This window comes from Mastigoproctus giganteus, chromosome 8 (genome assembly GCF_048544385.1).
Source record: "Mastigoproctus giganteus isolate SK-2022 chromosome 8, ASM4854438v1, whole genome shotgun sequence".
In the NCBI taxonomy this organism is placed as follows: Eukaryota; Metazoa; Arthropoda; class Arachnida; order Uropygi; family Thelyphonidae; genus Mastigoproctus; species Mastigoproctus giganteus.
In genome coordinates, this window is record NC_143582.1 from 90,043,425 (window position 1) to 90,068,741 (window position 25,317).

Below are 25,317 nucleotides of genomic sequence, written 5' to 3' on the forward strand. Positions count from 1 at the left end.
ATCTAAGGTAGATCGATTTCTATTTGGTACTCGAAATTTACCACCTTACAGAGCAGCACATTATTTATGCCTATAAAAATCCAAGTTGTAATATCACTTCATACCTGTATTTTGACTTTCTCAAGGGATAGCCACATCTTCACACTTAGGATGGCAAGTCATTGTCATTTAGATGATTCTTTGAGATGGTGGGCCTTTGGGCAACTTTTGAACGCTCCCAGTCGCAGGCAGTGGTAGCACGTTGGCTTCATGTGCTACGCAATGTCTTCTCGCACTATGGAGGAAGCTTCAGGAGATAGAACAATTATAAGTAAAGCTGGTTAAGGTCTTCGTTAAACAGAACAGACTGCTAACAGCAAGATGGGACGCTACAATGTCCTGTCTCTTGAGATTGCTGCGACCACAGGTGGAAGCGTTTCCAACCTGACTGTGGCAAGAAGGCTGAATTCGTGTGGATTTTACGCAAAGAAGACAATGGTTTTTACCTCATTGACCCCAAACTTTAGCAGTGTTCATTGAAACTGTTGCTTTGAACACGTGACTTGGAGCGCTGGAAACGGGGTACAGTTCTGTTCTTTGATGAGTCCCGTTTTAGCTTACAAACGGATTCTAGACATTATTTCACTTAGAGACGAAGAGGAATGCCGTACTATCTCTCCAACATCACGTAAAGGGTCACTTATCGTGAAGGTGTTTTCGTATGGTGCAGAATAATGATAATGATCAACGGCCGCACCCCCTTTTCATGTTTTGATAGGAGTACCGTAACTGCACAGTGTACTAAGAACAGATCTTTGAACCCAATGTATGACATTTTAGTGATATGGTTGGCTCAGATTTTCTTTTCATGCACAACAACATCACTGTAGATAGAGCTGAAGTAGTGAATGAATACCTTGAAACTGAATATATCCAACGACTGCCGTGACAGCACGATCAGCATACTTAAATCCTATCGAACATGTGTGGGACCCTCTTGGACGTCGTTTGAACGCCAACGGCAAAACTCCTCGGTCACTTGTTGAGATAAGATTTTTGTTGTAATAGGAATTTAGGAGCATCAGCGACTAAGGTTATATTGATCCAAACTATTATTTTTACGCCACCCGAATAATTAAATTCATCTGCTATGCTGTGTCTCATGTCTGTTAATTGCGTGTGTTCTATTGTCGATTTGTTTGTTTTGCTGGACGAAAAACCCCCAGTTTCTGGGGAAAACTTTGCTATCTACGCCTGAGACCGACTAACTCAGCCACGGAGTGAAAAAACCCATTAAAATTCCTCGCGTCATCGACGGGATTCGAACACGGGCCTTTTCCACCCTCGAGTGGGGAGGACGGTGACGATACCACTGTGCTACCCGCGCAGACCGTGTATACTGTCTGTAATTTTCTGCTTTGCGAGGTCAATTTTCTGTTTGTTCTACAAAAAAAATGGAGGTAGTTTCCGGGAGAAAAACTTGCTATCCTCGCCTGAGACCAAATAACTCAAACATGTTGTGAATAAGGCTTATAAAAACTTCTCATGGACTCGAACTGAGGTCTTTTCCACCCGGTTTGGGGAGGATGGGGATCTTACCAACTGTGTTATCCACGAGGCTCTGAGATAAGGTTTACGCTAGTGGAAAAATGGGATTGATTGCCATAAAATCTTATAGACACCCTTATGTCGAGCATAGTGCACTGCTACCACGTCAGTTTAGCCGTTGGAGGGGATCATACGCCATACTGATGTCATGGTACCATATTTTCGAGCATCGTGTATCGACTTATGTATTATGACTGTATTTGTAATTCTTATATCACTCCTTTAAATGTCCCTTATTCCTCTCCCAAGGTTTTTGCTGTCTCTTCATTTCATTGTTATTCTGTGGTACACCACAAATCTTGTCCCTTTTCCTCCCAAGCTGCACCAATTACACCGCATTTCTGCGTGTTTTTTAAATTTTGTCGAGCAGTGTAGAAAACTCACATCAAAAACCGGTCCCTGACTGCAAGTAGCTACAGTATAGAGATAAGATCCTGTGACCCATTATTGAAGGATCTTATCCCTGTTAGCTCAACACACTGATAGTGCATATTCCAAATAATATGCTCGTGCTCATTATTATTGTTATTATTTTTTTTTCAAAATATGTGTTGTATAATTTATTACTGTTAGTGTAGGTGGCGACACTATTGCCTGTGTGGCGGAAAGTTTGTTGTTCTGGTGTTTCGGTTTTTGTTATGAAATTTTCTGGAATGGGTTTCCATTAGTTTATCTTTGAAATGAAATACATACTAGGTTATAGATAGATATGGCCCAACATAATATCAGTATAAATGGAGTGAATGTGAGTTTTCCGCATGTGCCTTATCAGGTTCAAGAGGATTATATGTCCAGAGTCATCGAATGCCTCCAAAGGGTAACAGTGCTTTACTCTGTATAAAAACATACCGTCAGCTTTGAATACCTACCCTTGCTTTTTCAGGCGAGGTTTTTAAACATTTTGCCTTTTTCATGTAAATTTTGACCTCAGTATTTCCTTTAGTATGAAACTTCGGAGATCGAATTTGACCGTCGATATCAGCATATTCGTTTTCAAAAGGCTGACTTGTTTATTTTCCTCCATGTGCTTCCAACTAAAAGTGCCAGTAGTCAGCTTTAGACAAAATTTAATCACGATTTATACATCTTGATAAAATGTGTGTTGATTTTTTTTTTTTGGCGTTCTGCCTTTTTAGGCAGATTGCCACAACCTACTAAAATTGTAAGTTGCGTTATTAGTTCCTGTTAGCAATGACAGTGAAGAAAAGGTATTTTGAATAATTAAATATGTGGATGATGAAAAAAATGTAGAGCCTGTAAAAGAGGAGCTACAAATTAGATTTAATATAAATAAAAATTATTAGGAATTTGTAAACTTTATTAGAATGAAACCGAAATTAACGGCTTCTGCAAAGGAACAAATATTCGGTAAAATTACAGTTTATGGGGGCACTTCTGTGCTTCGGCAAGATAGACAGGAAGAAGGCAGTGATTGGCAGGTGAAGGCATCTCCCACTCACTGTTTCCTCCTCTTCGCCTGCGCATTATCAGGTGGATGTCACGTGACATCACGATATTCCAGAGCTGAAATAAAGAAAAAGAAACGGCAAAAAGTAAGGGAATGTAAATGCAATTTTTTTAAAACGAGCAGCAAAAATTAACATCACACACAACCAGTGATAATTCCACCCATACATTACTGGACGATTTTGAGAGCTCATACAAAAATCATATAAATTTTTGGTAAAACTCCAGATGTCAATATTTCAACAAATGGACAGGAACAAAGCAGTGATTGGCAGGTGCCACTCACTGCTTTCCCCACCCATTGGCCTCCTAGGGTGTTTATCCCACCACTTGCTGCTATTATAAAATCAGGAACTCTTTTACTAATTTTAAAACAGCGGGATGTTTTTAACCTAAGCCAAGCAACTCTCATCTCGACGACACAAAACAATCAGAAACAAAACGCCTTCACAGTTAGCATTAGTAGAGGCATATGATGCAAGAAAGCAAGCTAATTCAGCATCAGCCAAAAAAAAAAAAAACACACCACTCCCATTTCATCCCTCTGTTTGTTCGAAATACCTGTCTTGCTTAAATTTATTTAGGCTATCAACTTCCACAACAAGGGATGGAAGTCTGTTCCACCCATCAACTATCTGCTGGCCAAAGGCAAATTTCCGCACATCTATCCTACATCTGTCTTTCCTCAATTTGAATTTATGCCCTCTCAGGTGATTATTCTGAGCAAGAGGAAGAATCCCATCGGCATTGTGCATGCTCAAACCATTCAAGGCCTTATACACCTCTGTCAGATCACCTCGCCGGTGCCTAGTCTCCAGGCTGTAATTTGCAAAACTTAAGCCTTTCTTCGTAAGAGAAACCCTTTGTTCCATTCACTAATTTTGTTGCCCTTCTCTGTACTCATTCCAGCAGCTCTACATCCTTCTTGAAATGAGGCCTACAGACCTGTATACAGTACTCAAGGTGTGGCCTGACCATTGCCTTATACAGGGGAATAATCACCTCCCTATCCCTGCTAGAAAAATTCCTGTATATCATTGACAAGACACCAAGAACTACTCTTGCAGCCTGTCTGCATTGCTCAGAGAACTTCATATCTGCCTGCTCAATTACCGGTCCTTTTCATTCTCTACCACTGTGAGTGTATTACCACAGAGTTGATACGTTGCTCTGGGGTTACTGTTTCCCATATGTAGTACTTTACATTTGTCAATGTTAAACTTCATTTGCCACCTCTCAGCCCATCTGCTCAACTTTTGCAGATCCTGTTGCAGCAGCATAGCATCAGTAGTGTTCTTAACACCCCTGCTAACCTCTGTATCATCTGCAAACTTGGACATTAAGCTTTATATACCATCATCAATATCATTTATAAATACAGAAAACAACACTGAACCCTGAGGAACTCCACTAATAACATTAGTCCACGTTGAGCAGTGTCCACTCTGTGATTACCACTCTCTGTCTTCTGCCACTCAACCATTCCTTTATCCATAGCAGCAATTTGCCACCAATGCCACACTGCTCCAATTTGTGCAGTGTGCAACAGTATTAAACGCCTTTCTAAGATCCAAATATATATCAAAGTTATTCCCTGCATCCAGTTCTTTTGTGACTACATCATAATATCCAATAAAATTGGTCAGGCAAGACCTTCCCTTAACAAAACCATGGTGTGTCCAAGATTTAAGTGAAGTCTTGTCTAGATGATCCTGCAGTGCTTCTTTAACCAGTGCCTCCATTAATTTTCCTGAACAGAAGTTAAACTAACACGTCTATAATTACTTGTGTCAGCCTTTGATCCCTCCTCTGTGAATTGGGGTTACATTTGCACAACTCCAGTCTATGGGTACCTCCCCTGAGTCCAAAGAAGCTCTCATAATTATGGCTAGGGGTTTGCTTACTTCCTTTGCTGCCTCCTTTAATATAACTGGATAGATTCCATCCACCCCGGATACCTTTTTTATGTTTATCCTCAACAATTTCTCCTCCACTTTCCTCTCAGTTATTACAAAATCATCTAGCTCACTGCCAGTGTTTACTTCACCTATGGCATTCCCCTTCCTGAATAACTTGTCATGTGTGAATGTAGATGCAAAATACTCCTTTAGTTTGTTAGCCACCTGAGCAGGATCCTCAACTGTTGAACCATCAATATCCAGTGGACCAATCTGATTCATCCCTTTCCTTCTTGAGTTTGCATAAGTAAAGAACTCTTTTCTGTTTTTCTTTGCACCCTTTGCCAAGGATTTCTCATAATCTGCCTTTGCCTGTCTAATCTGCTTTGTGACTTGGTTACAGACCAGCTTATATCTATCATAGGCTTCTGTGTCACGTGTTAATTTATATGTATCCCATGCATTTTTTTTCTCTGCCATGTGTCTCATTAGTTCATCTGACATCCATTTAGGTCTAAACCTTGAACAATATTTCTTAGTTGGTATGTAAAGCCATATGTAGCTTCCAAGATAAGTTCTTTGAATGCTCCCCATTTTGAATTTGCTGTTGGTAACATCATCAGTTGGTCCCACTGTATAGAATTTAAATATTGTCTCAGACCATCGTTATGTTTGTTTGTTTGTTTTTTAGGAGCATTAGCAACTAAGGCCATATTGCTGCGGGATATGCAGTGGTCATTCCCTGACCTTCTCGCATCCTCCGTATTTGGTGCTGACTGGCTCGAACCCTGGTCTAATCAAGAAGCGTGTGCTATTCACTGCTGCTCCTTCCCACATGGCTACGGAGGCGCCTCTCAGACTATCGTAGTCACCTTTACGAAAGCAATAACCTTTCCCTTTACCCCTGATGGTAGTTACCTCTTTGAGTAAATCCCACTTCAGCACACTGTGATCACTGCCACCTAGTGGTTCCTTTATCTGCAGATTCTTAATGCATGAAGAATCACTACTGATAATCAAATCAAGAGTATTACTCCCTCTAGTTGCCTCCCGAACATGCTGATGTAGAAAACAATCATCCAATAAATCCACAAAAGCCCTGCTAGTGTGTGAGTGACCAGCCCCCAAATTCCAGTCAATATCTGGGAAATTAAAATCTCCCATTATAAGACTCTCTGATTTACTGGCCCACTCTATTTCCCTGTACATTTTCTTATTATATTCATCAGAGTCATTAGGCCTATAGCACACTCCTACTCTCAATTTTTATCTCCCAATGCTTATGTCACAAAAAAATGACTCTACACTGCCCTGTCCATTGATGTCGACTGGCTTCACTTCCTTGGATTTTGTGTTTCCTACCTAATAGCATAATCCCTCCTCCCCTGTCTATCCTTTTTATACACATTGTATTCCCCAAATTCCAGTTCTGCATTCCTTATATCTGTGTGACACCACGTCTCTGATATCCCAACAATATCTGCCTTTGATGTTTTGAGCAATACCTCAAATTCATCAAATTTATTTACCAAACTCGTAGCATTGGTGTACATGCAAGTATACATGCACCTGTTCTTATTCTTAGCTGACCTAACACAAGTTGAGTAACTCCTATCAGGTCTTTATATTTAATCCCATCTTTTCAATAGATTGGCAAAAATTTTCAAATAGATTGTCACCATTAGTTGTTCCATGCATACTCCATTGATCAGCTAAATCTTCAACTGGTACAAAATTATCATCAATTCCACCTATGAAGATAAGGAGTTGGGCTGCATCATTTACATCAGTACTGTCATCCGGTGCCACACTAAAATATTGCATTTGTTTTCCAAAAGTTGTATGAACAAATTCCTTCCTACTCCTCGCATAATTGTTTATTGAGACAAACTAATGTCTTGCATCATTGTTCGTTTCTCCTAATAAATTTCTTCCACAACTTTTAACAAACAATGTTTAACAAATTCACCATCACTGAATGGTTACTTTCAAAAGCAATCAGATGTGCAACTTGATAACTGGCACTTATGGTAGATAAATTTCTTGACTGGTATGTTTTTAGTGTTTTTTTAATTCATTTTGTAACTTTGAACACTTTTTTTTGCAACACTCCTTTATATCGATCATAAGATTTATGCTTGGAATCATAGTTTCGTTTTAAATTATATCCTTAAAAACTGACACAGTCTCCTTACACACCAAACAGTGTTTTTTTGCCATATTCAATGAAGAAATAGTCTTCAGTCCACCTTTGATTAAAAACATAACACTCCAAATTGACTTTCCTCTTTCAGAATATTTTTAAGGATGATTTTTTAGTTCAATACAAATTAATAATAATTCAATACAGTGAATAAGTTATATCAAAATAGCAGTATTTCACAATATGAAAAGACTGATATGTACTTAACTGAATTTAGCATATATATTTTTTAATACCATACCAAGACAAGTTTCAGTTCTGCAAACTGCAGCATCTGAGGACTAGGCACATGTGAGGTGATTTGGCCAAGTCATTTAAGGCTTTGAGGCTTTGAATGAATTGAGAAAGCTTAATGCTGATGGGATTCTTTCTCTTGCTCAGACTACACACGTGATGGGGGCATAAATTTAAATTGAGGCAGGATGGTTGCAGGTTAGATGTACAGAAGTTTGCATTTAGCCAGCAGGTGACTGATTGTTGGAACAAACTTACATCTGTTGTTGCAAAAGTGGCTAGTTTGAATTAATTTAAGGAAGGAATAGACAAATTATTGAAGGTGATGGACAGGTGATGTGCAAAGAGTTTTTTTTTTTTTTTTTGCTGTTGCTTTATAAACTCCCTTTCTTGCATAATTTGCAACTACTAATATTTCCACAACTTTTTTTTTTGTTTGAACTTTCATTCATTAAGTGGTTAAATATTAAATAAAAAAAATAAAATGTCGCAGAAGGTATTTCTTGTGTTCGTTAATTGGGATTTGTATTATGATTTGTAGGAATAGCCATGTGACTCAAAAAAACAAACTGCAATTTAACAATAGTGTTCGCATCCTTTAGACATTTTTTTTAATATATATCATTTTATTATATTATCTAACTATTATAACGGAGTCAAAAATTTGGTTAAAATCTATTATTTGGGTACCACTTGTCTCCTTGCAGTTGGTGTGGTCATAGAACAGAATGATTGTACGGTCGAGTTCTGTGATTGCGTGATAACTTGAATTTGAAAGTGTCTGCAATTCTGCCCAGACACGATATGAGGGAGTATATGAAGAGAGCCTTGTCGATCAATTCGGCCCTGGAAAGATTGTGCAAAGCTCATGAGGTAGAAGATTTAGAAGATACCAGTTGAAGATTTAGCTGATTTATGGAGTATGCATGGAATAACTAATGGTGACAATCTATTTGAAAATTTTTGCCAATCTATTGAAAAGTTGCGATTAAATATAAAGACCTGATAGGAGTGACAACTGACTGTGCAAAAAATATGATTGGTAAAAACATTGGGTTTAGGAGTAGAATAACCAAGAAAAATGATAGCTATCGGAGTTGAACCTCCGATTGGAATTCAGTGCATTGTGCATCAAGAATATCTCTGTGGGAAAGTATTGGATTTCCAACATGTTATGAATGTGGTTATTTCAACTGTAAATTTTATAAGATTACATGGGCTTAATCACTGTAGTTTCACCAGTTTCTTTTAGAAATTGAAGCTGAATACGAAGGTGTGATTTTACATTGTGCTGTGAGATGGCTTAGTTGTGGCAAAGTATTATATTGTTTCTTTAAACTGCATCATAAAATCGATATTTTTTTATGACAGAAAAAGGGAAACCAATAAAACAACTACAGTTGAATCTTGTTAATACAAAGTTCAAGAGACCTAAATTTTCATGTTTTGTAGTAAGGGAACCTCCCAAAAGTGTCCAAATGTATGTGGCCTGCCAAAAGTGTCAAAATTTTACCTTTTTTTTTGGTACATACTATATATCTAAGAATAATAATAATAATAATATCAAAAATAAATAAATAAAATAAAATAATAAAAACAAAAGCCGGCTTGGGTAAAGAAAGCCTGCACGAGAACGACGACAAACGTCGGATAACTTACGCGGTAAATTAGTTTGCCGATACGGCACTCTAGCGCTGCTCACTCGGTAAACAGACGGTAGATGTTATCGGACTGGAGCAAAGTCGAGAACGATATACTGATTGACAGGTAGGCGTGGCAAACAATGAAATGATTTATTAATAAACAATTTATGTGCTAGTCCACTCATGATTCTAAAGAAAAAAGGTTAGGTTACCCCCTCCATTTCGGGAGAGGTTCAAGCTCCCATGGGATTCAAATGGAGGTAACCTGACCTATTTTCACCATTAGGGCATATTATTGAACAAGAAAATAAAAATACGGTCATAAAAAAATTTATTTTTTTATGAATGTATTTCTAAATATGACTGATTCTAAAGAAAAAAGGTTAGGTTACCCCCTCCACTTCGGGAGGGGTTCAAGCTCCCATGGGATTCAAGTCGAGGTAACCTGATCTTTTTTCACCGTTACAGTAAATGTTAGGGCATGTACGATTAGGACAAGTTACCATTAGTGCTGCTACAGTGATACTAAACCGATGTTATCGTGTGTTGCGTTCGCGCACCAATCAGCACGTCGTTTGCCACGCCTACCTGTCAATCAGTATATCGTTCTCGACTTTGCTCCAGACCGTTAACACCTACCGTCTGTTTACCGAGTGAGCTGCGCTAGAGTGCCGTATCGGCAAACTAATTTTCCGCGTAAGTTATCCGACGTTTCTCGTCGTTCTCGTGCAGGCTTTCTTTACCTTCGCCCAAAAGCCTTGTTTAACAATACAGTAATTGGAATAACCAATTTTTTAAAGATTTTATTTTAGTTGTAAGATAAACTAAGAGAAAAGCAATTAATGGAAATGAAAATATTGTGCAGTTTATATTTTGATATATACAATATTTTAGTATCACAGTAAAAAGAATTACAATCTTAATATAAAAGGAGACATACAAACCATTAACTTTTTAATAAATTAATCTAATTTAAAGAAAGAAGCCAATGTTGTTTGCACAGTTTTTGTCCTATATGAATTTTTACTTACAACATTACATTATCAAATGCAATAGTTGTTTCTTTATCAATGTTACTGCAGGCAAACATTCTCTATTATGCTCAATGCATTTTGGTCTTTTTTTTAGATGGCAGTTTGTGTGCTTCTTCACTTTCGGTGTCACTGGTAACATAAACACCATTGATTTGTTTGGTGTTCAGGAGCTCTTCTGGTGTTGGCATTGCTGTGGTAGCAACTTCATTATCCACCTTCACAAATTCTTCAAATTGGCCAACAAAATCCATATGCTTCAAATTCCTCCTTTCCTCAATGTTGCTATCACATTCGTCTGCTGGAATATGTTTTTTGAGCATATTCCTCCAAAGCACTATTTCTGAAGCAGTTGATTATTACACTTGATGCAATACTGTCCCAAGCAATAATTAAGATTACAGATAGCATCCAAGGCATTCCAGTTTGGCTGCAAATTCTTTCCTGCGTGTATGTTGCGGATCATGTACCTTATCAGGTGGGCTCTATATGCTCTCTTAAGGGTTATAGATAATGCCTTGATCCAATGTCTACATAAAACTGGTGGTACTGGGAGACAAAAAAAAAATTTCCATATATTTGCCAACTTAAGTGTCTCGGCAAAATGTGCTGTACAACAATCTAGAATCATCAAATGTTCCTTTTTTCTGAACCATTCTTTTGTCCACTTTTGATAACCAAGACTGAAAAATTTAGCCATAACCCAAGCACTTCTGTTGACCTATAATCACAGGGAAATTGGTTAACTTCTTTATATATCTTGGCTTGGAAAACTTAACAATCGCAAGTGGGCAAATTTTTGTACTGCCATTCGAATTGCAGCATAACAGAACAGCAAGTCTTTACGTAATTTTCCACCATGACAAGACTTTCCTTGAACAGCAAATGTTTTCTTTGGCAGAAAATTATAAAATAAATCTGTCTTGTCAATGAACATACAGAACACAGTCACTCTGCAGCCTATTCTTTGTCGACTAATGCAGACTCGCTGTAAGCATTTCATAAGACCAAGTTATTCCTCTTTTTAAATATTTGGAGCCAGCTATTGCTGTATATGAAGTTGCTAATTCCATGCTGCTGAGCTAGATAATTTGCCTTTTCTTGCAAAATCAGACATGATATTGGAAAATTAGATGCAAGCATTTGTTGGTACCACACGAAAAGTTTTGTTTCAAGCTCCCAGTGTTTTGCATCACGAATTTCTTTCCTGGTTTTTTTTTTTTTTTTTGGTTTTTCAGTATTGTAGATAAAGGGATGTAGTATTCCTTTGCAATGTCCATTTTGCTTCGATCCATCCTATCAACCTCTTGTATAATTTTAAGTTTAATTTCAAGGCTTAATTCTGCCCATTTATGTTTTGTTGGCATAACACTGCTAGATGAGATTTTAACATAAACAAACTTTAAAGACATCAGCTCAGATAAATTGGCGCAAAAATTAGATTACTGTATACCGTAGCAAAACAATCTTTGAACTGGTGTAACCATTATAACTGACCTTAATCCTGTGAAGAGTGATGGAGGGTATGTAAACAACTTAGAAAAACTATTTTTATTCTTTTGTTAATTTAACAGCTCGTTCTTCAGAAAGATTTTTTTTTTTTTTATGTGAACCCCAAACACGAGAGGTATTAGAACCTATAGTACTTAGTACCATGCTTGGGTTGGAGGTTGAGGAGACGAAAGAAGATATTTGTTGACATTGGACTTGAACTTCCATAAACTGTAATTTTCAGGAAATACGTATGAAGAAAGGTTGTTCCAGAAAATGGCAGTTGAATGAATAAACGAGGAAGATGAAAAGTTGGTTCTGTGAGTTTGAAGTTGGACAGTAAATGGATGTTGGCTGATGGCGGCACGTGTTCGGACCGTTTTGAAAGAGAGAGTGGGAATTATAGAAGCCAATTCAGAAGAACAGTGCCCATGGAAGTATCTGTAGAAGAGGCATGCAGCAGAAACAGTACGTCTATGAGCGAGCGAGTGTAGAGACTCTGTTAGAGATGAATCATTAATTAACCTAACTGCCCTCTTCTGAATGGAATCAAGAAGCCTGAGAGAGGTTTTGGGGGCACCACCCAGGATGTGGGAACAATATTCCATGGCAGGGCGGATTTGTGATTTATACAGAGTGAGCAGCGATTTGGAAGAAAAGTAACGCCGAGAGTGAAAGAGAAAACCAAGTTTTTTAGATGCGGAGGAAGCAATATTTGTAATGTGCTTGTGCCAAAGAGATTAGAAGTCAGGGTAATCCCCAAAAGAGATATATCATTTTTCCTAGAAATCGGAATGTCACTAAAGATAAGCATAGGAGCAGAAGAATCCTTTTTGCGAGTTATAAGACAAGACTGAGTTTTAGAAGGGTTGAAATCAACTAAGTTGTCTTTGCCCCACTGGAGAATTACCTGAAGATTGGCATTTAAGGAATTTGTAACAGATTTTCGAGAAATTGAAGCTGATTGAGCAGGACAAGGTTTCTCAAAATGGAAAGTGGAATGCAATGTGCTATCATTGGCAAAACTATGGATAGGATTTCCAGTCAATGGAAGAAGGTCATTAATATACAAGAGGAAAAGTGTGGTGGAAAGAACTGAACCTTGGGGGACACCGGCATTAGTGGAGAAGTTAGAAGACAGAGAGCCATGTACCATCACACTCAGTGAGCGATCAGAGAGAAAACTGGATAACCAGTTACTAAAAACAGTTGGCAAACCATAAGATGGAAGCTTGTTTAGAAGACCTTTATGCCAAACACGATCTAAAGCCTTTGAGATATCAAGAGCAACTACTTGTGTTTCCCCGAACCTTTCCATTGAATTAGTCCATAAATGAGTAACATAAGCCAAAATATCACCAGTAGATCGACACTGACGGAATCCATACTGGCGATCGTTGATCAGACGGAAGGTTTCTAGGTAGTTTAAGAGTTGCTGGTTAATTGATTTCTCCATTACTTTAGAAAGAGTAGAAGTTTTTTTTTTTTTTTTTTTTTTTTGATTTGGTAGTTGTTGGCGCATCGGCTTCTGTGGCCATATTATACCTCCCAAGGTTTTTGCAGTACTTTGATCCAAGCCCGAGGCGGGAATCGAACCCGCGACCTTTGGGTTGCCGGGCAGGTACTTTACCCACTCGGCTAGCCCGGTTGGTCAAGAGTAGAAGTAATTGCAATGGGACGATAATTGGATAGGAGGGATTTGTCACCCTTTTTAGGAACTCGCTGGATATGAACAAATTTCCAAGCAGAAGGAAAAACACCTTTGGAATAAGAAAGTGAAAAAAGGCGGCAAAGAATAGGAGTAAGTTCAGGAGCACAGGTTTTGAGAACAAGTGGAGAAATACCATCAGGACTTGGAGCTTTCTTAACATCAAGATTCATCAAAATCCTTCTGATATCCTTTTGACGGAAGACCACAGGAGGCATTGAATGGAGCGTGTTGGGAATGGTGGGAGGTGTTTTACCAAGATCATTAATACATGAGCTGGAAGAAAAATGGGATGCTAGCAGGTCAGCTTTATCCTTGGCTGAAGTGACAAGAGAATCATCTGGTTTGGACAGAGGTGGGAGCAGAGATGGACAAAAGTTGCGGCCAATAGCTTTGGCAAGAGACCAGAATGCTCTGCTACCATTAGGGCAAGAAGCAAGTTTTCTACTCTTAGCCTGTTCAAACTCTAGTTTGGACTGATTAATAACTGCTTTACAATTGTTGCGAGCTTTGGTGTAGGCAGAAAATGAAACTGAAGAATTAGAAACAAGCCAATTATGATATGCAACATTCTTCTCTTGTACAGCCTTAGCACATTTATTGGAAAACCAAGGTTTAGATAAAGGACGAGATTTTAAAGTGGAGTGTGGGATAAAAGATTCCATTCCTGCAAGAATAATTTCACTGACATGATCTGAGCAAACGTTGACATCAGAAGTTTTTGAAACAGTAATCAGACCAAGGAAAAGAAGAAAAGAAGTCTCGCAAGTCATCCCATTTTGCATTCTTGTAATGCCAAACAGCACGTGGTTGGGAATAGCCATGAGATAAAAGTTCCATTGGAGAAGAGGTAATCACCAAGTTGTGATCTGAAGTGCCTAAAGGGCCTCTCACTTCGACCGTGTACTTAGAAGGGTTGTTTGTGAGAGAAAGATCAAGCATATTGGCTGTATGGTTAGGATTGTCCAGTATTCTTGTAGGTAAATGAACAATCTGTGATAGGTCATTAGTAATTGCAAAAGCCTCAGCATCTCGACCTGCTGGGTCGTTGTGACTAGAAAACGGAAGCCAACTGGAGTTGTGAACATTAAAATCACCAAGGAAAATTACCTCGCTGTTAGGATAGTTGGACTAGAGAAAGTCAAGTTGCAAAGAGAGGAAGTCAAAGAGCTCCAAGTGATTAGTGGAGTTGGGAGAATGGTAGCGACAACAGATAAATTTGACACAATGAGGTAGAGAGATTTTAAGCCTGAGAAGATTCCAAATGGCCAAGTCTCTGACAGGGAATATCAGAACGGACATATGCACAAGTACCACCTTTGAGGCGAAAGGAATCATACAGTGAAGAATTTGTGCATCTGAGATGAGCAGTAGTTGAATCAACCGATAACTGAGATTCTGTCAGAAAAAGTACATGGGGTTTGGCAGACTGCAAGTGGAAATGGACATTGTTGAGATTAGAATTGAGACCACGTATATTTGTGAAATGAATTAGGAAGTGCTTGGGAGGTTTAGATCTTTTCGCAGATAAGCTTGCTGTATTAGTTTGACAATTCATGGTGTATTCAATAGTAAGAAAAAGTGAGTTATTGTTGTTGTTATTTGGTTTTTAGGAGCATTAGTAACTAAGGCCATATTGCTCCGGGATATGCGGTAGTCATTCCCTGACCTTTCCGCATCATCTGTATTTGGTGGTGACGGGCTCGAACCCCGGTCTAATCAAGAAGCATGTGCTACGCACTGCTGCTTCTTCCCACCTGGCTACGGAGGCGCCAAAAAGTGGGTGGGACATGTTGTACGAAGTAATGAAATTTTTGGATATGCCGTACACATAGTAAGAATATACCCAAATCCTTGACATAACGTGGCCTCAACAATGCTCCCCACATACACACTACTCAGACTCCCTCCAGTCACTATCTGGCAGAGTAGAGGTAGCAAGATTATACACTAGCTGATCCGTAAGCCTCCTAGAGAGTCCGGTGTACTAACTAGCGGCCGGCCTGCGAACACCGCTTTAGAGCTATACCCTCGAAATGTAAGGAATATTGGATCTCGCCACGACGTCCATCATAACCTCAAAAGTCATCAATCATACTACATGATGGAAGAGATAGGGAAGGGTTGACCGGAACTTAGCTCTAGAGACTAAACATGGGTTCCACCACTTTAAGCCTTCAATAAGCAAAGTTGTGGTATTTCACCAGTTGATGAGAGTCATCTACCACCTAGTACTGCTTGGTAACATAGAGGGGGCGGCGTTCCTACATGTGGTGTGGGCACCACACCTCGACCCCTGCTTACGTTGGTTCACACCTGGGTGGTCACCCACCATGTACTTGTGCATGGAGGTTATACCCAGGATTACTAACAGTCCCACCATCGTGAAGGTGCAAGCAGAGGATTTGGCTTTCACAGACCGTCCTGACTTTGCCGAAATTGGGTCCACTTGACTCGAGTGTGACCTGAATATCAGTTCCATCAGCGTTTTAGACGCCCAGGTAGCAAGTACAGCTTGTCTGGCATATCTGAGAGAATGTCTGTGACAACCTCAAGGACCATTTAGGCAGGCTAGGTAGATTACGAGAAATCTTTTGCAAAGGATGCAAAGAAAAGCAGTGATGAGTTCTTTACTTATGTGAACTCTAGAAGGAAAGGGATGAATCAGATTGCACCACTTAACGTAGATGGGTTGACTATTGATGATCATGCTAAGTTAGCTGATAGACTGAATGAGTATTTTGCTTCTACATTCACACATCAAGAGTTATTCAAGGAGGGGAATGACAGAAGTTTAACAAACTCTAACAGGAAGCTAAGTGATTTTTTAATAACTGAGTGCAAAGTGGAGGAGAAATTGTTGAAGTTAAACATAAGGAAGGCACCTGGGGTGGATGGGATCTATCCAGTTATATTAAAGGAGTCAGCAAAGGAAGTAAGCAAACCCCTAGCCATAATTATGAGAGCTTCCTTGGACTCAGGGGAGGTACCCATGGACTGGAGGTGTGCAATTGTATCACCAGTTCATAAAGGGGTTCAAAAGGTGACAAGTAACTAGACCTGTTAGTTTAACTTGTGTTCCTGGGAATATAATGGAGTCACCGGTTAAAGAAGCATTGCAGGATCATCTAGACAAGACTGGTAATAGTTAAGACAGAGCATGGGTTTGTAAAGGACGATCTTGTCTGACCAATTTGATTGGATACAATGATGTGGTCACAAAGGAACTGGATGCAAAATATAATTTTGATATCATATACTTGGATTTCAGCTAACCTTTTGATACTGTTGCACATGGAAGACTGCTGTACAAATTGGAGAGATATGGCATTAAGGATAAGTTGCTACAATGGATAAAGGAATGGTTGAGGGGAAGATGACAGAGAGTAGTTAATCAATGGACACTTTTCTTCGTGGACTAATGTTATTAGTGGAGTCCCCCAGGGTTCAGTGTTGACTCCATTGTTGTTTTCTGTATTCATCAGTGAAGAAGGTATTCAGAAGAAGAAGAAGAATTCATCATTGATGAAGGTATATCAGGCTTAATGTTCAAGTTTGCAGATGATACAAAGGTTGGCAGGGTTGTTAATGACATTAAAGGCAGTATGCTAACTGGATCTAGATAAGTTGGGAAATTGGGCTGAGAAGTGGCAACTGAAGTTTAATATTGACAAATGCAAAGTACTTTATATGGGTAGCAATAACCCAAGAGAAATGTACCAACTGTGTGGTACTGCACTGGGGAAGTGGAAAGTGAAAAAGACCTTGGGGAAATTGTTCAGTCAGATATGAAGTTCACTTAGCAGTGCAGACAGGCTGCCACGGCAGATCATGGAGTCTTGTCAGTGACACAGAAATTTTGCGAGCAGAGATAAGGAAGTGATTATCCCCTTGTATTAGGCTATTGTCAGGCCATACCTTGAGTCTGAAAGTCTCAGTTTAGGAAGGATGTAAAACGAGTACAGAGAAGGGCAACGAGACTGGTGAAGGGAACAAAGGGGTGCTTTTATGAAGAAAATTATTAAGTTCTGCAAATTGCAGCTTCTGGACACTAGGCACCTGCGAGGCAATCTGATTGAGGTGTATAAGGTCTTGAGTGGGTTGAATGCTGATGGGATTCTTCCTCTTGCTCATATTAAGAACCTGAGGGGGCATAGATTCAAATTGAGGAAAGACAGTTGTAGAATAGATGTGCAGAAATTTGCCTTTAGCCAGCGGGTAGTTGATTGGTGGAACAGACTTGCATCTTTTGTTGTGGAAGTTGATAGCCTAAATGAATTTAAAGCTGACCTGGACAGTCAATTTGGAACGAATGGAGGGGTAAAATGGGAGGGTTTTTTTTTTTTGTTGGCTGGTGCTGCATAAGCTTGCTTTCTTGAATTGTATGCCTCTGGTAATACTAATGTTTTTCTGAGTGCACTTACATTGGAGCACCATAAACTGGTTTTGTTTACACAAAAGTCATTTCTAAAAAGTCAGTGCCATCCTTCAGGAAGCAGGAACCATGTGGTCTGTGCAATTGCGCACAGTGCAATTCGCACAGATAGCTGTGCGAATATTTGTATTAAATGTACAAAATAACAATATTTATTTCTCACAGGGTAAAAATGAACTTTGTAATACATATTAACTGCATTTTGTAATAAACGGCTATATTTACATAGAAAAGCCTATCCTTTCACAGGGGAATGGTATGTTTGTTTCCTATAAACGAATATTTTATATAAACTGATTTTGTATTAACAAGATTTTACTGTATCAAATATGGAGTGGCTGTTTGATTTTGAAATTCTTACAGACATTTTTAGTCATTTAAATTCTCTTAATTTAAAACTGCAAGGGAAAGGAAACCTGGTCTCTGATTTGTAGTTGACAACAAATCATTTCAGAATTAAGTTATTATTTATATCCCAAATTGAGCAAGGCAATTATTATTATTATTAGCCATATGGTGCAAGGAAGCCTGAAGCTTATGTTGCACCAGCCAAAAAAAATTCCCGAGTTACCCAGAGAGAGAGAGAGAGAGAGAGAGAGAAAGAAAGAGTCAGAGTCAAAAGTAGAAAGGAATCACCAAGAAAGAGAAGAATGATGATATCCAGCTCAGAACCCTGGGTGTGCCAAGCCCATACTCACCAGATGTGAGCCCCGGGATTACTTTGAATGTTGTATCGAGCTAAAGGAGAAACACATTTCCAAACAATCGTTGCCTGTTGTTACTTTTTGATGAGATTGAAAGTCCATTTGCTTATATTTGATCCTGTGAAAAAAACAAGCTTTTTTGAGAATCCATTTACTTCTATGCATAAAAACTATAAACCCAGCTTACAACTTTAAATTATTGATCTTCAAGCCAAAATATGGTTCAAAAATAAGTATATGAACTGTGAAAATATACTGCTAGAATTCTACGAAGCTCTCATATTCTGAAGATTTACACCAAATCTAAAAAAATCTCAAAGTGGAGGCGAAATTCTTGAAGTAAAACATAAGAAAGGCACGTAGCATGGATGGAATCTATCCAGTTATATTAATGGAGGCAGCAAAGGAAGTAAGCAATCCCTTAGCCATAATTATGACAGTATTCTTGGACTCGGGAGAAGTCCCAACAGACTGGAGATGTACAAACGTATCTAAGGTGATCAAAGGTTGACACAAGTAATTACAGACCTGTTAGTTTGACTTCTCTTCCAGGAAAAATAATGGAGTCACTAGTAAGCATTGCAGGATCATTTAGATAAGACTGCAGCAATAATTCAGATACAGATGGGTTTGTCAAGGGATAAGTCTTGTCTGACTAATTTGATTGGATACTATGATGTGGTCACAAAGGAACTGGATGCAAAAAATAATTTTGAGATCATATACTTGGATTTCAGGAAAGCTTTTGATACTGTTGCACAAGAACGACCACTGTACAAATTGGAGCAGTATGGCATTAAGGGCAAGTTGCTACAATGGATAAAAGGATGGTTGAGTAGGAGAAGACAGAGAGTAGTGGTCAATGGATAATGCTCTACGTGGACTAATGTTATTAGTGGTGTCCATCAGGGTTCGGTGTTGGGTCCATTGTTGTTTTGTATATATATCAATGATATTGATGAAGGTATATTAAGTTTAATGTCAAAGTTTGGCAGGGTTGTTAAAAACAGTAATGACAGTATGCTACTGCAACAGGATCTAGAAAAGTTGGGTAGATGGGCTGAGAGGTGACAACTGAATTTTAACATTGACAAATGCAAAGTACTGCATACAGGCAGCAGTAACCCCCAGAGAAATGTAACAACTATATGGTGTTACACTCGGAGTAGTGGAGAATGAAAGAGACCTTGGGGTAATTGTGCTGCCAGATATGAAGATTGCTGACAGTGTAGACAGGCTGCCAGAGTAGGTCATGGGGTCTTGTCAATGATATACAGGAATTTTGCGAGCAGGGATAAGGAGGTGATTATACCCTTGTATAAGGCAATGGTCAGGTCACACCTTCAGTACTGCATACAGGTCTAGAAGACTCATTTTTGGAAGGATGTAGAACGAGTACAGAGAAGGGCAACAAGACTGGTGAAGGGAACTAAGGGATGCTCTTATGAAGAAAGGTGTAAGTTCTGCAAATTGCAGCTTCTGAAGACGAGGCGGCACCTGCCAGGCAATCTGATTGAGGTGTACAAGGCCTTGAATGGATTGAGCAGGCTTAATGCTGAGGGAATTCTTCCTCTTGCTCAGATTACAAACCTGAGGGGGCATAGATTCAAACTGAGGAGAGACAGTTGGAGACTAGATGTGCAGAAGTTTTCCATTAGCCAGTGGGCAGTTGATTGCTGGAACAAACTTTCATCTATTGTTGTGGAAGTTGATATCTTTAATAAATTCAAGGCAGCACTAGACAAACATCTGGAATGAATGGATCAGTGAAATGGGAATTTTTAAAAATTTTTTTTTTGGCTGTTGCTGTATAAGCTTGCATTCTTGCATCATGTGTCTCTACTAATGCTAATGTATAACAGTATCAAAAGCTTTGCTGAAATCCAAGTGTATGATATCAAAATTATTTTTGGCATTCAGTTCCTTTGTGACCACATCATAATATCCAATCAAATTGTTCACACAAAATTCCCCTTAACAAATGCATGCTATGTCTGAATTATCACTGCTATCTTGTCTAGATGATCCTTCAATGCTGCTTTAACCAGTGACTCCATTATTTTCCCTGGAACAGAAGTCAAACTAACAGGACTGTTTATTACTCATGTCACCCTTTGATTCCCTTTGTGGACTGCAGATATATTTGCACATCTCCAGTCAATGGGGACTTCCTCTGAGTCCAAGGATGCTCTCATAATTATGGTTAAGGGTTTGCTTACTTCCTATGCCACTTCCTTTATTATACCCGGATAGATACGTAGATGTGAAACACTCATTAGTTTTTTTTTTTTTTATGAAAACCCCAAACACGAAATATATCAAAATCCATAGTACTTAGTACCGTGCATGGGTTGAAGGAGAAGTATGGGGGGAGGGGGGTGCCGGAAACTTTGCTCTAGAGACTAAACATGGGTTTCACCACTTCAAGCCTCCAATAAGCAAAGTGGTGGTACTACGCCAGCTGATGAGAGTCATCTACCACTACTAACTTTTTTTTTTTGGCAGCCATCTTTGAATGATCATCTACAGTCAAACCATTGATATCAAGTGAACCAATCTGATTCGTCCCCTTTTAGAGTTTATATTAGTAAAGAAGTCTGCTGTTTTTCTTTGCATCCAAGATTTCTCGATTTCTTATAATCTGCCTTCGCTTGCCTAACCTCCTTTGTGACTTGATTACAGACTAGCTTATATATACCACAGGCTTCTGTGTCGCCTGATAATTTATATGCATCCCATGCATTTTTCTTCTATGCCACAAGTCTCATTACTTCAAGTTCATCTGTTCATTAGTTCATCCGACATCCATTTGGGCCTAAAACTAGAAAAGTATTTCTTAGTTGGAACAAAAAGCAAAGTAGCTTTGAAGATTACTTCCTTGAATGCTTCCTATTTAGAATTTGTTGTTGGTAACATCATCAGTTGGTCCAACAGTATAGAATTTAAAAAATCTCTGAGACCACTGTAGTCACCTTTACGAAAGCAAAAACCCTTCCCTTTAGCCCTGATGGTAGTTATATCTCTCAGTAAATGCCACATCGGTACACTGTGATCACTGCCACCTAGTGGTTCCTTTTTCTCTAAATTCTTAATGCATGAATAATCACTGCTGATATTCAGATCAAGAGTGTTACTCCCTCTGGTTGCCTCTCTAGCATGCTACTGTAGAAAACAATCATCCAGTAAATCCACAAAAGCCTTGCTAGTGTGCAAGTGACCAACCCACAAGTCCAATCAATATCTGGGAAGTTAAAATCCCCCAATATAAGATACACTGATTTACTGGCCCACTCTGTATTTCTGTGTTATAGGCCTATAACAAACTTCTCCTCTCATTATTGCTTTCCCAGTACATATGTCACACCAAAACATTGCACTGTCCATCTATGTCAACTAGACGCACTTCCTTAGATTTAATGTGTTTCTTAACTACAAGCATAATCCCTCCTCCCTTTCTACCTTGTCGATCCTTTCTGTACACATTGTACTCCCCAAATTCCAATTATGCATTCCTTATACCTATGACACTGCGTCTCTGATATCCCAACAATATCCATTTGATGTCTTGACCAACACTTCAAATTCATCAAATTTATTTACTATAGTCCTAGCATTGGTGTACATGCAAGTATACATGCACCTGTTCTTACTCTTAGTTACTCTAACTCAGCCTATTTATTTACTTGTTTCATGACTTCCAGCAATTCCTGAAATCACCAGCAACTTCCTTTCCGGGCTGCTGCTCATTCCATTCTTGCACCCTTTCTATTTAAATGTATCCCATCCCTATGGAAGCAATCTCTCCTGTTAACAAGCACAGACCACGCTGAAAAAAATTCTACCCCATGCGCCTTTTGCAATCTCTCCAGGACTGAATTGATTGACAAGGCTCTCATCATATACTCCCTCCTATCATGTCTGGGCAGGATTGCAGACGCTTTCAAATTTAACCATAACTCTAGACTTTTTTTCAATGACCTGTACTTGTCAAGTAAATCTGCAAATCTCCAACACTTAATGTCATTAGTGCCAACGTGTACAACGATATCACCTTTTGTGGCCTTAAAAGATGATATCTGTTCTAGAACGTCATCAACTTTTGCCTCTGGAAGACATACCCTGGTCCTATTCCACCTATCCTTTTTTTTGCACAATATGTTTCACATTTCTCTGACAATAAAGTCACCAATAATAACTAGTTCCTGTGGGACCAGCACATTGTGCCCTGAAGATTGCCGCTGTGTTGCCTGGTGCACAAGGCGCATTATAGCCATAGTAGCTTATGTGCCATTAAACTCCCATAACAACAACAACAAAGCCTGGTGCACAAGAATGAGCTCGTGCAATGAGTTTAGCAGCAGAGAGCTTGTTTCCCCCCCCCCCATTTTAATTCCTTCGAGGGCATCTAACTGACTCTTCAAACTCTCATAGACATCCATCAGAATGCTGAGTTGGTACCTAATTTCTTCACATTCTTTGCACCTAGCATGCACAAGGACATCCTTGATGGCTAGATCATTCACTGTTCAAGACGGTCCGTAAACATGTCACATTTTGCGCACTTTTTTTTAGACTGATGCATTGTAGAATCGCCCCCCCCCCCCTTCAGTTCTCTCCCAAACCACAGCACTTTTGCTACTTTGTGCAAGTTGCTTTGCTGGTCTAGTCTGGAGATGATTTCTGTTTAAATACAATTTAATTAACAATAATAACTAATAAGATTTATAAATTTAATTGATTAATTGCAAATACTATACTAAGCTAACAGATTCCTAATACAGAGCAATGTGTTACACTATCTAGTCTTATGTTATACCTTACGCCATCTAGTTTTACGTTATACTTTACGCTATCAAGTTTGAGATATACATTACACTATTCCATATCAATATAAAGTGGTCTCAAATAGTTTCAATAATTCCATACAATTGATGATGTTATTAAAAGCACATTCTAAATGGGGAACCATTCAGGGGAGTAATAGTAGGAGCTGTTGAATGCTTAGATCTAAATGGATGTCGGATGAACTGATGAGACTTGTGGCAGAGAAGAAAAATGCATGGAATGGATATAAATCAGTGGTGTCCAACTCTCTCCCATAACTGTATGGGAGAGGGTTGGATACCACTGATTTATATCCATTATCTAGCCATAACCAAAGTTAGATTTGTTTCATGGGCCACACCGGAGTGATTTGAGAAAAATTAGCGTGTTACATTTTCCATATCTTATTACATGTAAAAGAAAGTTTCTATTTTCATGGCACTGTTTTTTATTTTCAGGATATACAGGGTGTTTATAAATGGTGGGAACACTTCCAGTGATTTATTGCACAAAGACTAGGATAGATATCAGTGTCATATGCATACCTTGTGAAAGAGAAAATGTCAAAGTTTTTTTTTACATCACTTCACAACGATTCAATGTGGGAACCACATGTGACACAACAAATGTCCACACAGTAATCAAACTCTTGACATACCCTGTCCGGCATATCCTGTGTGACTGTGGTGGTAGCTTCTTCAATTCTCTGCTTTAGTTCCTTGACGTCATATGGCAAAGGCGGTACATAAACACAATCCTTTGTGTAGCCCCACAAGAAGAAATCACACGAAGTTAAGACCGGTGATCTTGGCGGCCATTTCAAGAAACATTCATCCCTTTCTCCAGCACGTCGGATCCAGCGCTTGTGTAGCTCGGTGTCAAGGTAGATCCGAACGTCATTGTGAAAGTGGGGAGGGGCCCTGTCTTGCTGGTAAATAAAGTCATCACAATCTTCCTGAACTTGAGGCATCAACCATTGCTGAAGCATATCGAGGTAGGATAGCCCAGTTACAGTGCCCTTGGCAAATAAGAAAGGTCCGTACAGTTTTCGGCGTGACAAGGTGCAGAAAACATTCACCTTCGGCGAATCACGCTCATATTTAATTATCTCTTCAGGTTTCTGGGTGCCCCAGATTTGACAATTGTGTCAGTTGACCTTCCCATTGGTGTGAAATGCAGCCTCATCGCTAAACACTACACGATTAAAGAAGTCATCAGTCCTTGCAGTTCACAACAAAATTGGAAACGCTCCTTTGTCATCTTCCTTTAACATATGCACCAACTGTAATTTATATGGTAACTGTAATCACTATGTTAGTGATTTATTTTTTAGATCTTATTAAAATTATAAAAAATATGACTTACTTTTGTTTTGTTTTTTTAATTTAAAAAAATATATTTTTTAATTTTTAATTTTTTTTTAAAAGTGAGCATTTAAAAGCAAAAGTAAAGTATTTTTTAAAAAACTTTTGTTTTTTAAAAAAATACTTTACTTTTGATTTTAAATGCTCACTTTAGAAAATTCAATATTAAGATGAATAAATAAATATAATTATACACTTAAAATTGTAAATATTCGAAAATTTGATTAAGTATAATACACAATAACATTTACTAAACAAAACTTAACATTTAATGAGATTGAGAAATTTTTAGTGGAGGCGAAATTCTGTTTCAAATTCAAGGAGGAGAGTTTGATAAACTCTCCTTGAATAACTCCTCATGTGTGAATGTAGATGCAAAATACTCATTTAGTTCGGCAGCAATCTGAGACTGATCATCTACAGTCAAACCATTGATATCAAGTGGACCAATCTGATTCATTTCCTTGCTTTTAGAGTTTATATAAGTAAGGAAGTCTTTGCTGTTTTTCATTGCATCCTTTGCCAAAGATTTTTCTTAATCTGCCTTTCCGTGCCTAACCTCCTTTCTGACTTGATTACATACTAGCTTGTATCTATCATAGTCTTCTGTGTCGCCTGACAATTTATTTGCATTCCATTCATTTTTCTTCCCTGCCACGAGTCTCATTAGTTCTTCTGACATCCATTTGGGCCTGAAATTAGAGCAGTATTTCTTAGTTGGAACAAAA

The 25,317-nt window shown here is 38.7% G+C and overlaps 1 protein-coding gene across 1 annotated transcript in view; it reads left to right on the forward strand.

Moving 5' to 3' along the window:
* Window positions 1-2,213: 2,213 nt before the first annotated feature.
* LOC150081711 (regulator of telomere elongation helicase 1 homolog) overlaps window positions 2,214-25,317 on the forward strand; it is a 281,392-nt gene continuing 258,288 nt past the window's right edge. The window contains exon 1 of the mRNA XM_090380292.1: window positions 2,214-2,404. Coding sequence (XP_090236418.1) covers window positions 2,297-2,404 — 108 coding nt within the window. The 5' untranslated portion in view covers window positions 2,214-2,296. The remainder of the gene's footprint in view (window positions 2,405-25,317) is intronic.